The sequence below is a fragment of the Capricornis sumatraensis genome, chromosome 23, assembly GCF_032405125.1.
Source record: "Capricornis sumatraensis isolate serow.1 chromosome 23, serow.2, whole genome shotgun sequence".
In the NCBI taxonomy this organism is placed as follows: domain Eukaryota; kingdom Metazoa; phylum Chordata; class Mammalia; order Artiodactyla; family Bovidae; genus Capricornis; species Capricornis sumatraensis.
Genome location: NC_091091.1, coordinates 36,772,449 through 36,789,879, shown reverse-complemented (window position 1 = coordinate 36,789,879; position 17,431 = coordinate 36,772,449). Strand labels below are relative to the sequence as shown.

General features: G+C 47.8%; 1 protein-coding gene across 2 annotated transcripts in view; it reads left to right on the top strand.

Annotated features, from left to right (window-relative positions):
- The first annotated feature begins 4,614 nt into the window (after positions 1–4,614).
- Positions 4,615–17,431, top strand: part of GFRA1 (GDNF family receptor alpha 1) — a 226,939-nt gene continuing 214,122 nt past the window's right edge. For both annotated transcript variants that reach the window (XM_068961528.1, XM_068961529.1), the window contains exons 1-3: positions 4,615–4,654; positions 5,475–5,768; positions 7,011–7,094. In XM_068961528.1, the coding sequence (XP_068817629.1) occupies positions 4,615–4,654; positions 5,475–5,768; positions 7,011–7,094 (418 nt within the window). The remainder of the gene's footprint in view (positions 4,655–5,474; positions 5,769–7,010; positions 7,095–17,431) is intronic.

Genomic DNA, 17,431 nt, shown 5'->3' with positions numbered 1-17,431 from the left:
AACTCATTTTAACTTATGAAAATACACTTACCTCAAGAAATGCAAGAAAATTGCTCACTTCACGTGCTTATGGGTGGATTGAACCTAATTTTGTAGCATTAAACCAATTTCCCACTGAGAAAACATGTCACAGAGGATGGCATGAACCTTTATAATTATTAATAATATTTGATATTTCAATGTCACCTTTCATCCTGAGATCAGTCCTGTATACATGGGAACAGATAAGCTCCAAAGGAACCGAGATAATACTAATACAGTAATTCACACTGCATTTCTATCTTTTATATTCCAAGGGCTTTTCAGCCATGTATTTTTCTCGCTTTTAGAAAGTAGTGGATATAGTTGTAAAGCAGAAGTTTTTTGAGCTCCTACTATAAGAAGTTTTCGGGTGGTGTAAGGGCCACGTCTTTCTGCACATAGCTAACCTTGGGAGATCACTTCCCTTTCCTTAGTTTCTTTCCCTGTTGATCTCCTTCTGAGAATCAACAGTGGGCTATGTTCTCAGGGATTCTCCAACTTCCTTCAAACGATTAACATCATCACCATCATCATCATCATTACAATAATGGTGACTACTGTTGAGGCTTGTGAAACACCCACTTTAGGCCTGCTTTGTTCTACGTTCTGAGAACTTTATATACACACCACGTTAAATAATTTCATACCAACATTATAGAATAGGACTGTTCAACAGAACTTTCTGTGACGATGGACATGTTCCACATCTATGCTGTCCGACAATGTGGCCACTAGCCACAGAGGGATATTGGGTACTTGAAATATAGTTAGTGCTACTGAATAGTAAAAAATCTACCTGCAATGCGGGAGACCGGGTTCGATCTTTGGGTCAGGAAGATCCCCTGGAGAAGGGAATGGCTACCCACTCTACTATTCTTGCCTGGAGAATTCCCTGGACAGAAGAGCCTGGCCAGCTACAGCCCATGGGTTCAAAAAGAGTCAGATACGGTTGAGTGACTCACACACAGTGCTACTGAGGAACTGCGTCTTTCTTTTATTTAATTTTCATTGAAATACTCACATGGCTAGTGAACTTTATATACACATCACACGAAATAATTTTACACCAACATTGTAAAGTTTTGTTCAACAGACCTCTCTCTGATGATGGAAATGTGGCTAGTGACTATTGAGTTGGACGATACGGTTATACACGTTGAGGCTTATTTTTTTAAAACCCCGTTTTCATCATCAGTAAGAACTTAATGAAGACTAGAGTGAGTGAAAAGTTCAGAAATATCTCAAAGCTTACAAATATTTAAAAAGAAGTCCTATATTTTACATTTGGAGAACTTTTATTTATATCTGCTCCCTGTCAAAATTTTATTTAAAAGATGCCCATGGAATGGTAGGAAAGCACAGGATAATTTCTTAACAAAGAACCCTTATAAAAGATGTGGATGATGGCCTTAAATGAAATCTCATTGTCCTCCAACCATTCCATATGGTCTGCAATGACAGGCACTAGTCCATCCATCCGATTACTTCCAAACGGAAACATTCACCACTACTTTTAAAATGGAGTGATGAAAGAGAGTTTTATGTTTTGGGTGTCCATGGAGAAACAGTCTTCAGATAAACTCTTAATTCACGTTTCTGCAATTCTCTCACTGAAACCACCTCCCCAGGATTTCTCTAGTGTGTGTGTGAAAATATGGGAATAAACTGTTTTGACGTGGAGAAATTGATTGGAAGACTTAATTGCATTTCCACTTAGTCCACTCTGTAACTTAGACTGTTACCACTGCCAGAGCCTGAGACTGCAAGTAGCCTTTGGTTTGAACCATCTGTCGCGAAAATGTGACATATGTTTGCTTTGTTTACTCAACAACCAAGCGTTAACTGATACACTGAACAAGAAGTCCGTGTGTGGTGTGACTGTGTGTGTGTGTGTGTGTGCGTGTGCGCGCGCGCGTTTGTACGCGCGGCGCGTCTGAGGAGGGGGGGTGCTTGTTGAGGGCTTCATACACGCCCCCGAGGAACACGTGCACAGGAGCGCAGATCCGTCGGATGCCCGCTCGGTTTGGAGCCCATGTTGATGCCCCTGCGCACTCCAAACAAAGCGAAGCCCGCTACCCAGCGGCCGCCGCCGCGACGAAGGACATGCCTGACTGATGTGTAGTTGAATGGAGAGCTACGCAGCCCTCCGTTTCCTTTCTCCTTTCTCCACCCCGCCCTTACATCCCGGCCTCAAACTTCAACCAAAGCCCCTGCCCTTTTCAATTACCTACCCTTCCGTCGATCAAATTGACCGTTTTGTCTCTCTCTCTCCTGGGTACCCCATTGTCTAGTACGATGGATTTGCATATTTGACAGCTGGGCTCACCTAGACTTCGTGCAAACTCGGCTTCCCCAAGAGGTGAACGTAGACATCAGCAAAGATCCCAAATATAAGTCCTGAGCGGCTGGATGAGCTTGCCACCGCGAGCTGTTGCCCAGACCCCTCTCTGGACCCAGTGTAGACGTTGGTGCCCCATGCGCCCCCCGGCGTGTGAAGAAGGGAGCGTGTTTTCAGGGCGGGGTGGGTGGGGGTGGGGGGTCAGCAGCCTGGCCGAGAATGAGTGGTCCCAGGGGTTGGGGTCAAGGGCTGCGTGTATGAACCTTTAAATTTATTATTATTTTAAATTTTACGCTTAAAACAGCCAAGATGGAGGTCAGCTTATAAATTTCCCAAAGCTAGGTCTGACTCGGTTGAAATGCAGTGGGCCAGGGGGTGCGCTTTTGTCTCCTTGTTCAGGCTCGAGAAGAGAGGCAGAGACTGCGTGTGCATGTGCGAGTGTGAGTGTGAGCGTGTTGGCGTGGATGACTGGCTGGGCACATCCCGCGATCGCAGCCCCGAGGGCCAGGGTCTGAGTGTGTGTTGTAACGGGACAAATCTTGAGTCATAGCCGTGGGTGACGTGGGGAGAAACTTTGCGTTGAGAAGGGTCTGGTTTGGTTGTGCTAAGAGAGAAGGAAGAAAGAGGCCTTGTGCATTGTGCGTGTGTGTGTGTGTGTGTGTGTGTGTGTGTGTGTGTGTGAAAGAGAGAGAACTGAGAGAGAGACTAGCGGCGCTCGCGGCCGGCTGCGTAGCGCTGTGTGTCCTGTGCGCGCTTGCGGGAGCCGGCCCCGGGTCCCACGGCCCGTGAGTGTGTGCGTCTACGGCGTCCTTGCGGGCGAGTATCTGAGGGGCTGGCGGTGTGCTGCGGGGTGGCAGGAGCAGAAACAGGCGGAGGGTCCTCCGGCAAAGAAATCTGGCCAAGGAACCCGCTGTTCGCCGCGCAGCTCCCGGTGACCACAACCATCCCTAAGGGACCTCCCGAGCCAGGGCTCTGCTCGGAAAACACCCTGGCCCAACTTGGTCCTCTGCGCTCTCGAGGATTACCGCATCTTTCTTCCTAGTGCAGAGAAGTGAGATTGGAAAGGGAAAGAGGGGGAGAGTACAACACCCGCCCCCCACCAACCCAGTAAATAAATAAATAAACTGGCATCTCGCCGCAGCTGGTTAAGTCCAGGTTGGTAGCATTTGGATAGATTTCTCCCATTCTGTCGGTTTTAGGAACCCGTCGCCTCGCCCTCATTTCTCTCTACCCGTCTTGTGGGCGTCCCTGAACTTTGGGGCGCAGCGTCTTGCGCGGCGCGGGGCTGCACCTGCCCTGGCGCTCCAGAGCTGCGGGCCCTGTGCGCTCGGCCAGGGTGACGGCGATGATGCGCGCGACTCCGGGGCGCTGGGCTAGTGTCTACGCGGCGCGGACGCTAGGAAACCGAGGACAGCGCGGCGGGTAGGGGCGCGCGAGCCGGGTTTCAGCCCCAACCGGGACATCGGTTCCCCCTCTCGCGACTGCCTCTGAATGGAGGCGAGCCCGAGGAGGAGGGGATACGGCAATGGGGGGCAGCGATTGGTGGTTTGGGTGGAGAGGGCCGGCTGAGCCAGAGAGCTGGCGCGGGGAGGGGGCGGTGAACTTCCCGGGAGAAGGGGCTCTTTCCGCGCCAGGGCTGGCGAGAAAGCTGCCGCCGCCGAGTGCTTCGACTCCAGGCAGCGGCCGGCTCGCTCTCGGAAAGTAACGTTATTTATTTATTTGCTTGCGTTCAACCTCTTGGATTGGACCCAGTAGACACCCCCTTGGACTTTGGGAGCCCGCGTCTGACCTCTCCAGCCTTTACCCTGCGCGTGTGGGCGGCTCCCGGGAATACACGCACATGCACCCCCGGGGGCCCCCTCCCCGCTCCCCGACCTGGGTAGGGGTGGGCCCTCACCCGGGCGCTAAAAAGTCCCCCAAGGCTGAAGCCGGGGAGGGCAGAGGGGCGGGGGAGGCTCCAGCGCTCTCCGCTCTGGTTTCAAAGCGCACTCTCCCTTCCAGGTTGGGTCGGACCTGAACCCCTAAAAGCGGAACCGCCTCCCGCCCTCGCGCCAACCGTCCGCCCGGAGCTGAGTCGCCGGCGGCGGTGGCGGCGGACGGACCGGGGAGTTTCCTCTCGCCCTGGATGGAGCTGAACTTTGGGCGGCCAGAACAGCGCGGCAGTCCGGGGATCACTGCATGCTGAGCTCCCTTGGCGAGACCGAGCGGCAGGCCGGGATTTTCGGGGGGGCGGGGACCAGCTGCGCGCCGGCACCATGTTCCTGGCGACCCTGTACTTCGTACTGCCGCTTCTGGGTAAGTCGAGGCCGCCGCTGGCTTTCTTATCTGCGGAGTCTTTCCGGGAGTCCTAGCGGCAGCAACCACCCCCCACCCCCAGTTGTGTTGCTGGTGCGGTGGGGTGGGAGCGGGAAGTTTCGTTGCTGAACCCTCAGCAACCCCGGCTGGGGAGTGGGGCGCGGGCGGCGCGGCACTTGCCCGCAGTATCTCTTCCTTGGACTTTGTTTCCTACGTTTTGTATTGACCTAGCCTGTGGGCAGTGGAAGGAAAGGGTCTGAGCCCTCCAGCCCCGAGCCCGACGCTCCTTGCGAATCCACGGGAGCTCGCGGAGGCGCGGCGGGCAGGTGGGGTGTGGACTAGCACCCGACCAGGAGAGCAAAGTTGGAAGGAAAAACTTTCTCCCCAATAGCATCTCAGGGCTCCCCACCGGGCGGGCCGGGGACCAGGGCTCGCCCTCACTGCGCCCAGTGCCCAGCCCGCTGCTCTCGCCTTCCGAAAGCCCCTGGGCTTCAGTCGGGCCGGGCGGAGCGAATGGCTGGAACCGGGGCCGGCGGCCCTGGAGGTCGAGCGGAGGCTGAGGCCGGTGGGTCCCGGGGCGGCAGGGCCGGCGCTCGCGGTGGGCAGCGCTGGCTCGCGGGCAAATCGCGAGAAACCCGCAAGCTTCGGGATGGAGTAGGGGGAGACCGGCGGCAGGAGGTGCCGGGGCGGGAAGATGGACTCTGGGGCGTAGCGGGGCGGGCGTAGCCCCAGAAGCCGGGTCCTGCGCGCGTCCTCCCTCCCCGCTGGCGCCCCGCGCCCCTGCCCCGCCGCACTCACGCGCCCTCCCCTCCGCCCGCAGACGTTCTCCTGTCGGCCGAGGTGAGCGGCGGGGACCGCCTGGACTGCGTGAAAGCCAGCGATCAGTGCCTGAAGGAGCAGAGCTGCAGCACCAAGTACCGCACGCTCCGGCAGTGCGTGGCGGGCAAGGAGACCAACTTCAGCTTGACCTCGGGCCTCGAGGCCAAGGACGAGTGCCGCAGCGCCATGGAGGCCCTGAAACAGAAGTCCCTTTACAACTGCCGCTGCAAGCGGGGCATGAAGAAGGAGAAGAACTGTCTGCGCATCTACTGGAGCATGTATCAGAGCCTGCAGGGTACGCGCGACCGGCTCCGTTCCCCTCCCCCAGCCCCTGAAGGCAGGGGGCCCCTAGGCCCCGGGGTCTGGCTGACCTCATCTTCCACTCAGTTCTCCCCAGCTGCAGAATGAGGACCTTTCATGGGCCCTCAGGGACGTCGGCAGCTGGTGTTTGCTGCCTCCCTAGCAGCACTGTCGGGGCCTGGTTGTTGGCAAACCCGTGATGGGGTGGAGGGACATCCCAGGGACCCCTGCTGACCTATCTGAAACTTGGTCCGAACATCGGAGTTAGGTATCCATTAAAGGCCGCCTCGAGGAACCTGCGACTTCCCTCCAAGGAGGAGCACTGGCTTCACAGGATAATCGGAAAGCTTGCACTGCGTCTTGGCTGGAGTTTCTCTCTCTTCTCCCCTTCTATTCTGACACAAGATAAAGAATTCAGAACAAAAAGTCCAGTGGAATCTATTCTATCTTTACCATCCCCCCACCTCCAAACCTGATCAAAGGCAGATGTGGGGGGGCGGGGAAATTGTCATCTTAGATGGTCTGAGTCTTGAACCAGCTAGTGTGGTTCAGCCTTGGTTCATACAGAAATGACTCCGAGAGGGACAGGTCTACTTGTTACAGTCATCCATTTCAATGGCAGTTTTTTGGTCCTTGTGTGCAGGAGGTGGCTGATGTTTGTAAATCTAACACAAACATTCAGTGCCTTCATTCTCCACTGAGACTCTTACTGAAAATCTGTAATATACAGATTTGACCTCTCAGCTGCTACTTCCTCCAGAACCTGTTAATGAAAACCTATTTCAGAAGCTGACTGTTTAATAGCCAGAGTACCTGCTTTCTGACTGTATGCCATGTTTTGGGAGCAAAAAAAAAAAAAGAAAAAAAATCAGGGCAGTGGGGGCTCTTTTGGGTCACCTTTCTTCCATTGGCTCCTGGAGGCAATCTGGGCTTGTGACGTCACTGATTCCTTCCTCTCTGGTTTCCTTCCTTTGCAAAGAGTGGGAGAGTTTTCTGGCAAGATGAGCCTGGGTTGTTCTCCAATGTTTTCATGGCACTCTGGGGAGAGCAAGGACAACAGAGGCAGAGGGAATGAAAAGAAATAACCAGAGCCAAATAGATGCATTTGAAATCTTTGAAAGTTTCAGCATCTTTTTGTTACACAATCATAACATAATTAGAATTCAGAGTCAGTAACAAAAACTGCCTGAAATATGCCTGTTTTCCAATCTGAGCCCAATCTTTCTGTTGTTTTTAGGAAATGATCTGCTTGAAGATTCCCCATATGAACCAGTAAACAGCAGATTGTCTGATATATTCCGGGTGGTCCCATTCATACCAGGTAAGCAGATTTATACTTCTACTCTGATGTCTTCGCCCGCTTGAAATCCGTTGGCTTGCATTCCCTTTGGCTCTCAAGCAGTGTATAAGGAGATAGTTGAATGGCACAGTGTTTCTGGGAAATTAGAAACAGGATGATGATAATGAAGAGGCAGAATGCCTAGAGATGATTGTACGACTTGAAAGTAATTCTAAATGAAGTAAATGTGGTGTGGTGGTTTGAAAGAGGTTGGAGGGAAGTGACTTGGTTGAATTCCCCCCACCGCCACCCGCCCCACAATAAAATATGATTGGCTGACTCTTGCAAAGGGAGTGCCACTTCTGTCTGTAGGTGGCAATCGTATTCCCTTCTTGCTGCATACTGTACACAGTGCCGCCCTGGAAATGGGATCCTTTTAAATGATGCTGCTTTACTTTACAAGATGCTTGAAGATAATCTTAGATTGTTGAAGACTCTTGAACAGACTCACTTGTCTGCCTTTGATTTAAAAGATTAAGCTCTACTATTTGTTAACATTTTTTGTTTTGTTTTTAATTTTTCCTGAGCAAGTGTGTGCATATACGAAAGAATATGTTACTGCCCTTTCAAAAGTGGTCTCACTTCCCGTGGTTTGTCTTTGCAAAGCTACATTTGGTTTGGAAGTGAACTTCGTTTTAGAATTAAGTTTTCCATAACATCTGCATTCAGATAGCCCCACAAATAATGAGTGAGGCAGTAATTTCCCTTAATGACATACAGATTCCAGACTGATGGTGTCTTTATTTGTTTACAGTTCAGACTTTCTCAAGTATACATGGCCATCACAAATTGTATGTTTCTTGGTGGTTAAATGTGGTGGTTCACATTGAATGTGATTCTATGAGATAGAGGTTTGGTCCTGGTGAGAGTGTTCTAGTGTTCTAAATGTTTTATGCTTTCCTGCAGAAAGTCATAGAACCAAGAAAGTATGTAAATACTGACATTATGTGTATTATACATACATTCATTCACAGACATCCATTGAGCACCTGCTGCATTCTTACCATTGGTAGTTTGGCAGTGAGCCAGATAGAAGTTATATCTGCTCCCGTGACGTGAATCTTAGAAGCAGCCAGCAGCTGGCATTTATTAAGCTCTTGTTATGTGCCAGGCACTGTTTAAGATCTTTTCATCACTGGCTTATGTAGTCATCATCAAGTGTGTCTTACATGTTGTTATTTCCATTTTAGAGATGAGATGATTGAGGCAAGGGGAAGTTAGGAAACCAGCCCGAGATCACAGAGCTCCTAACTGGTGGAATCAGAACTTAAACTCAGATTTATTTGCAGGGTTTTGTAACATTTGTCTCTTACTGCTCAGAGTGTGCTCCTCAGACCATCAGCATGGACTGATGTCACCTGAAAGTTTGTTAGAAGTATGGAATCTCAGGCTACTTCCCAGAGCTGTGGGATGAGAATTTACATTTTAGGAAGCTCCCTGGGCTGAGTGCTTTATATGCTCAAGAAGCTTGAGAATCACTCCTCTCTATTATTTTTTTGGTTCAGAGAAAAAGTGTGTGTGTATGTGTGTGTGTTTGTGTGGCCTGTTTCTGGGATAAAATATAAGAGGACAAGTTTAGTGTCAGAGGCATTCATACATGATCCTAAATATGTTGATAGCTTATACCTCAGATCCTTATTTACGTTCTTTGTCCCTTTGGCCCTGCCAGGACAGTGGCTCAGACAGTGGATCAGGAATGCGCAGACAAGAGTATATGACCATCAGAGTTCTTGTGTTAGCAGATCAGTAGCAACTAGGGTGGGGTACCAGAAACCCGGCTGACCTTGCTGGTACTGTGAGGGGCAGTGCCTCCTGCTGGCTGCCTGTGCCTTGGAAGCATTACTGCTTAGCCTTTGTACCAATGCCTGAAAGGATATTGAACCCTTTTCCCCTGCTGAGAAAATGAAAGTAAGGAAATAGGTAAGGAAGAAGATTCATCTGGGTTTTAATTTCAATACTGTTCTGAACTATAGGGCTGTAATAGACTCATTTTACTCTCTCTGGGTCTCTGTTTTTTTGGTATAATGAGACCATTGAAGTAAAAATCCCCAATCCTAACAGTCCATGATTCTGAGGGTAGATTGAGGTCATCTCCAAAATCCCCCTCTTTTCAATCCTTGCATTCTTTCTCCACTTAAAGTGACCTGGCCATTCTTGGATACCACTGGCTTGTCTGGATTTTTTTTTTTTTTTTTGATGGGTATCACATGCTTCTGCCTGGACCAAGTCCCACCGATTCATTTTTTTGGCTCGTTCTCTCAAACAGATATGTTTTCATAACAAATATGTTGTAAGACCCAGCCTGCCGAGGACCCAGAAGTCATAACTCAGGGCCAGGAAGATCTTGTCTGGAGCTACATTTTATATCTCAAGGGCATTGGATTTAGGTTCCAGCTGTAATGAGCTTTGACCTCTACAGTGACTGTGTTCCTTAAGTGGGTATAAGAGAGCCAAATGGAGCCTCGAGAGGTTTCGAGCCATTGAATAATGCATATGATCCAGTTTGGCATTTGTAGGATGGAGAGGGACAGAGGCTCGGGATGATGACTGCTGCTCTTCATGGTTTGAATCTGAGTTTCTAGAACATCTCTTCTGTTTAAAGAATGTCTCTGAGGAAACCGGGACAGCAGGGCCTTTGCCTTTTACAGATAGGGTAGCCATCAGAGTTTCCATATTTGGATGTCTCTGCCCAAGGTGAAGAGAATGTTTATCCACATACGCTAAGGGTGAGCTGAATCCTTTCACTGAACAAGACATGTTTGACGTTCTTGCTTTTCCATTTTCCTTGGACTCATCAAACCCACAGCCATCATTGCCACTGTTTACTTGATCGCTAGTTAAAAGGCCATATGGAGATATTATCAGTGATGGGAACAAGGAAGGGACCAAAAATAAGGTAGAATAATGTTAAAACTGTCATCTGAAGCCTGAACTGCAGAAGGGAAATCAAGCAGGCTAGTCTGGCGAGAATTGAGGTGGGGAGTTGGAGGGATTCTTCTCCTGGAAGCGCAGTAGCAGAAGTGGAAGCATTGGCCTCCAAGGCACTTTGAAGGGCTCTAGGAAGTGCCCTTTCTGTGCTTGGATGCTGGTGTGGTTTTTAGGGGTCCCACCACACTGAGCTAGAGGACACAAAGGAACAAGTGAGTCAGTGCAAGAGGACATCGGAAGAGAGGACCAAACCCAGGAAAGTGTCTTGGGAGCCAAGAGGGCAGAGCTTTGTGAGTGCTCAGAGTGTCTGAGGTTGGAGCTATCAAGTGATAATTTCACATCTGTGACTCTTAGCCATGACTTTACTCTTTCACTTCCATTCTGCCTCGTCTTTTCTTCCTCATAAAAGTTCAAATGCAGCAAAAAATAAATAGTAATTTGAAAGGACGATGAGCCTGTTGGCACTGTTTTTGGACTCTGGAGGGGGAGCGCAAAGCAGTGAGAAGTTTGAAAAGTGGAGTGGGTACTGAGAAAAGCCTGGAGATGGAGGATCAGAGTGTGGATATAAGCCCCTCAAAGGCAGCAAGAGATTTTTTCTAAGAAAGGGCTCCAAGATTTAAAAGGATTGGTTGGGAGGTCGGATTTTGTAGAGAAGAGTCAAGAAATGTCAGACCTTCCTCAGGGGTAATCAAAGTCAATGGTATTTGCAAACAAGTGTCAACTGGAGAGATTGTGGGACAAGAGTGCTGCTGGTATTTGAACATCCTTTATCTACATTGGTGAAAGACAAAGTTCTAGTTCTCTGGCTTTGCAACCATTTCCCTACCAAGTCCCAGAGAGTGGCTTAGATTTTCACAGGAAACTCAGGATCTTGAGGCTGGTTCCCAAGTAATTGGAAATGGCTTGCCGCAGCATCAGATGCCCCTAAGCTCTCCTGAGTCTGGCTCCTTTTTGAATGACGCTGTAAATCATGAGCCAAGTTTAACTTTTCTGTTTTAATGCACCATCATATTTATGTAACTATTAAATGAAAAGTTTCTTAAAATGTTTACATGTTGAAGAAGAGCCTTATAAGACCATCTGCTGTCTTGTCAAATCATGACAAGAGAGAAACGCTTGTAAGTACTAGCTGCGAGGGGTGTGTGGTGGTCCTCTCCTTTTGATTCAGCTCTCTAATCGTGTGTCCCTATGTTGAGAACCCCTATAAGTCTTTTGTTCTCTATTCTGGCATATATTAAACTCCTTCACGGCCTTCCAGGTGGTGCAGTGGTAAAGAATCCACTTGGTAATGCAGAGGAAGCAAGAGATGCAGATTGGATCCCTGGGTTGGGGAGATCCCCAAGAGTAGAAAATGGCAACCCACTCCAGTATTCTTACTTAGAAAGTTCCATGGACAGAGGAGCCTGGCAGGCTACAGTCCATGGGGTTGCAAAGAGTTGGACACGACTGAGCGGCTGAACACACAGCATACGGCCATCTTCCTAGGTCTCCTTGGCTCTGCCCTCCCTCTCGAAGCCACTTCACCTCTCCAGTCAAGCTCACTGTGCAGGCCATTCCCAGGCACTTGCTTTCCCATGCCTTGACACTTGGCTTTGCCTCCGTTTGGGAAGTTTCTATTAGTTCTTTAAGACCAAGATCAGGTTTCATCTCTTAGGGCCGTGCTGGAATTCCCCCAGACAGGCACTTCCACTCAGGATTCTCTCACGCTGCAGTTTGCTCTTGCCTTTATGATAGCTGTTAATCACAGCCTATCGAGAGGACTTATTTGTGCGTCTGTCTTTCTCACTGGAAAGTCGGGGATTTGCTTGTGATGCCAGGTGTTTGTTCAGCATTGAGCATCCTCCCCGGCTCTGAGCAGGCATCAGCACAACCATATGTGCTAAATCACTTCAGTCCTGTCCGACTCTTGCAACCCCACGGACTGTAGCCCGCCAGGCTCCTCTGTCCATGCGATTCTCCAGGCAGGAATACTGGAGTGGGTTGCCATTTCCTTCTCCAGAGGATCTTCCTGACTCAGGGATTGAACTGGCGTTTCTTACACCTCCTGTATTGGCAGGCAGGTTCTTTCCCACAAGTACCACCTGGGAAGCCTTTATCAACCATAGGTGGTTGAATATCAGAGAAGAGCCTTAGAGATCTGGTCCAGTCCTTTGCTTTTACAAAATTGAAGTTCAGAGATGGAAAGCCATTTGGCCTGGGCCACATTGCTTGAGGGTCTCCTCCAGAACCTTTTCTTGGATCTGGTACTGCCTTAGAGGATGTTGGCGTTGGCCTCTTTCTGTTCTGCCTCCTGTCTGAACAGACATCATCTATCTCTGGGACCTCAGCTACCATGAACACTGATGACTCAGAGCCTTCCCTCCTACTCTTGTCCATCCTCTCCTGAGCTCTAAACCAGCATTTCCAGTTGAATCCTAGCTGAATCCATCAGGATGTATCTCAGTTACTTCAAACTCAGTGTATCCAAAATGGATCTCATTATCTCTCCCCTTTTCTCCTTACATCCTCCTCTCCCTGAGTCTCTTGTCTTACATAAAGGCATTGTCTGCCTAACTTGTAAGCTTTGGAATCATCTCCACCACCTCCCCTCCCCTCCTCAACTCCTTCAGCTGGACCCATCACTAAGTCCTCCTGAAATTACCTGCTCTTTTTTGAATTGCCTTTCCCTCCATTCCCTTAGTCTACCTAGCTTATCTTTCACTTGAGCGTTGCATTGGCCTTCTTACTGGCCCCACGCCTGTGTCTAGTTTCTCCTTGTTCAACCTGGCCACCCATCGCCAGATGTTACCTTAGCACCTTGGTGACTTCCAGGAGTGATCTGGTTTGTCTCCCTTGTTAGATTCTTCTATTAATCAGCCTCCCATCTCACCCCAGTCGCCCGTGTCTGAACAAACTAGGTTGACCAGGTGTCGTCCCACCAGTCCTCTGGGCAGCTTAGTGCCTCTTTCATCTTTGTGCGTGCTGATGCTGGAGAAGGGACACGTGCTCCGGAGTGCACTCACCTGAGCGGACCTCCAGCTCTGCCGCTTGTTCTGGGCAGGTCATGTGATCTCCCTGTGCCTCAGAATCCTTGGATATAAGATGAAATGGTGATACTACCTCCTTTACAGGTTCTTGGAAATTAAAAAGGCTATATGTAAAAAGCCTTGCGTCCTGCCTGAAATATGATTGGTCCTCAATAAAATCTCAGTCATTTTTAATGCTGTGCCAAGGCTGTGTTAGCTGTCAGCTCACTCCTGACTCCAAAAGTGGGGCTCGTTCTCGACACACCATGTTCCCTGGTCAGGGCTTCCCAGGTAGCTGAGTGGTAAAGAATCTGCCTGCCAATGCAGGAGATACCGGAGATGTAAGTTCGATCCCTGGATTGGCCAGATCCCCTTGGGGAGGAATGGCAGCCCACTCCAGCATTCTTGCCTGGATATCCCATGGACAGAGGAGCCTGGTGGGCTTCTGTCCATGGGCTCACACAGAGTAGGATGCGACTGAGTGACTGAACACGCACACGTGATTCCCTGATCCTGGAACCATGATTGTATGTCTTGAAAAGCATAGCAACCCCAAGCTTTCAGAAAGGCTGCTCATCAACTGGCTTGGACAAGAAAGAAGAAATCTGTCCAATATCTAAAGGGCCCTGGGGGAAAGCCCTAACTTTTAATAACCCAATTTGAGTTTTAAATCCCCGTTGGGGAGGGTCTTCCTTTTGCCTGCTCTGATCCCCCTGTTCCTCTGGGGCCGGATCCTTTCTTTGCTCTTGCTGCAGCTGGCTGTCACCCCGGCTTGGAGCTCTTCCTGTACTTAAGGATTCTTGTGATCAGCCTACCCTTCTCAGCTTGACTGATTCCCATTCTTCTAACCTCTCCCCATAAATCTTCTCTGCAACGCCCCTCATAGCGGGAAGAATTACTGCTGCCTGAGAAGGGCATGCCTTAAACCTGGGAAAGGCTTCCGTCTCCACAGGCCCTGCTAAGTACACTTCCATTTCACTTTCACAGACCACTACTTTTGGCTTTTATTCTCTCACTCTCCGGCCTCTCAGCGACCCATGTTTATTGTACGACAGTAAGAAATTACAAACAGGTAGGAAAGGAAAGCCAATTTAAACCATTCATAGTCTCAGCTCCCAAAGATAACCACTGTAAACATCTGATATGAGCCTTTGCAGCTTTCCCCCTATATGTATGAATATATATAACTGTGTGTGTACATATATATTTTTCCTTTTTACAAAAATGAAGTCATAGTCTACACGTGCTTTCTTATTACCTGCCTCATGACCTGAGGAATCTGGGTCTTCTCACATCACTGACCACTTCCTAAAGGCAAGCTTTATTATTTAGATGAACTGTCAACCTTGAGAAGTTTCATGAGTAAGGCTCAAGTCTTTCCAGTATCTCAATACTTCTGGCAACGGCCAGAATGTTCCAGTGCAGGCTGTGGAAGTAGAGACAGTCAGATATTTTGCATAGAATTACTGTAGGTCCCGTTACCCAAAGAGGGGAGATAAAACATCAGTGAGTGACAGGTAATTGCATGAACTGAAGATTGTTACAAGGTACAAAATTATTTATATCCAATATGTCTGTCCTCATTCCTTCCCCTTAGTCTTCTGAAGTATTTCTTTCTGCCACCTCTTAATTTTTCTGCTGTCGAAGCTTATTTTTTCCAAAGGATGTCCTTTTTTGTTGTTGTTGTTGCTATTCTCTGGGATACAGTGGAGAATCGTCAAGAGAAGTCATCAGGATTGTTTTATCCAAAGAGCACTGGTCCAGGAATCAAGAGTCTGTTCTGCCTCCAGCAGCTAGCCGGTGACCTTGGGCAAGTTTTTGCCTTTCCAAAGAGACACCTTCTCCTTTTGTAAAATGAGGGCAGCAGCTGAAGATGACCTGTAATGTCTTCCTTCTTTCTCTAAGGGCCTGACTATGGAATCTTGTGTTATTCTGTGACTTACTGTTTTCCTATCCAGCCTTTTCTTCCTGCCAGAGAAAATCATCATCTCGCCATATACATTTTCATATTAATAACATTTATAAAGCATGATTTATTCAATATGTACCTTACTTTGCACCAGAGTGTATTTAAAGCGTCTCATTTGAATACATGCAAGAAGATAAAATAAGAAAGTGGAGAAAATAAAGAAGAGGGGAAAACGAGAGTAGGAAAGAGAAAAGGAAGCCAGGAGTGAAGACAAAATGCATGTCATAAGGTTATATTTTAACAAATCAAATTATTGAAAGTACAGTGCGAAAACAAAGGGATAAATATAATCCCCGATGGTAGATGCCATAGGACTTTTGGAGGTCATTCTAGTCCAATCCTTTTATTTTACTGATAAGAAAACTGAGAGTTCCATAAATTTCCAGGACGGTGAAACATAAATTGTCCAGGACAGTGATGACAAGTAAAATTAGGTATGTGTTTGTTTTTAAATTGATATTTGAAATTCTCCATCTCCTGGCATTTCCTCACCTCCTTTAAATTGTCCTTCACCTGCTCCTCAGCCATGCAGCCTTTTAGCTTGCCAGACTTTGTTCTCACAGTTAGAGCGAGAAGCACAGCCTTTGACTTCAGTTAAAGGGTTGGCTGTCCATTGTTTCGGAATTATTTCAGAACAAGGGTTAATTAATAGGTCTCTGTTTGGCAACAGAACCCAGTGGCCAGAATGTTCATTTTCTTATCTTCTGACCCCCTTCAGAATTGTCTGCAATGAAAACTAAGAAGTTATTTGCTGCTTTAAGCCTGCCCAGCCTTCACATTTAAAAAAAAAATTAATCTTTTGTCTGGATTTTTTTTTTTGTTAAAGAAACTAACCACTTCCCGTAATTTAGAGACTCAACTAGCTGGGTCAGTGATGAGAACGAATGGGTAATTTGCATAAGGGGCTAATTTATTATGTCCCCTGGGCATTTCTTTCATCTCTCTTCCCATTCTAATTAATGTTCTAAGAGGGTCTATCACCATATCAGAAATTAGGGGTGAAAGCAGCCATTGTTAACCTTTATTCTTATGATTTTTTATCTTCTGTGATCTTTTAACCATTTTCTTTTCATATCCAGGGATTTGCACCGATAGAGCTGGGGAGTGCAGGGAGAGGAGATTTTAGGGGTGTGCTCTTTTCTGATCTTTCTTCAAATAGTGGGTTGTTGTAAAAATAAAAATGACTCAGGGTAGCTTTCCAACCACAGAGGGATTTGTAAAACACACAGAAGGGTACAGTCATGGTGCAGAATTGTTACTGAATTTGAGCCCTCTAGAAACATCTATATAAACATGTATATACACACGCACAGATAGAGATATATTTATATATCTGCCTGTTCATGTGTATATGTGTGTATTTATAGCATGTGTGAGTGTGGATGTCTGTATTATTAAACATTTTGCCTCTAAAAGATCTTACTTGACACGTGTTTCAGTCGGTTCTGGCTGTGACAAAGACAGCTGTGTATGAGAGAGTGTGACACAGCTGAGGAAAGGCAAGAGAACAAGCAATTTCTTCGAAAATCAATTGCAATTTACTCCCACTAAATTGGCCCATGGTCCGCCCCGTCCAAGCATTAGCATATGACAGACTTTTAATCATTTGATCAAATGGCCTATTTCTGGTCAAGCCACAGTTGCCTCTGGGGCTCTGCCCTTAGTCCTGGAGCTGTGTTGTCTCCAGATCTGCTGTCTCTTTAAAGAGGATGTATCTGTGGGGAGAGGAATTCCTTAGGGGAGCCCCTGCTGAGTGCCCTCAAGGCCATTATTTCCTTTTGATCCCCACCTATGCTAAAAGGTGAGCTTCCCTGGTGGCTCAGACCGTAAAGAATCTGCTTGTAATGTGGGAGACCCAGATTCCATCCCTGGGTCAGGAAGATCCCCTCCAGGGAATGGCAATCCACTTCAGTATCCTTGCCTGGAGAATTCCATGGACAGAGGAGCCTGGCAGGTTAACAGTCCATGGGGTCGCAAACAGTCAAACTTGACTGAGCAGTTAACACTTAACAGTATGGTAAAAGGTAGGTATAATATTCTGATTTCTGAAAGGGAAACCTGAGATCAGAGAGGATGATTAAGTTTCTCAGCACCACACTGCCAATAAGTAGAAGAGTTAAGTCTCACATCTTATTCCTGCATCTTCAAAGCCTGTGCTCTTTCTACTGTTATGTGATGAAATTTTAAGCACAGACCTGATCCTTTATTAAGGAGGAACCTATGTAGTTCCTGCTGTCTTCCCTTAATTCCCAGTTTCCTTTCCTCTGTCTTCCACCTTAAAACACTATTTGACAAAAGGCCTTTAAATTTGAAATATAAACCAATATCTATTATTTTAGTACTTAGCCCTGCATTCCGATGGGTTCTTAATTGACGAGTAAAATCCAGAACACGCGTGCTATTAAAACCATTCCTGT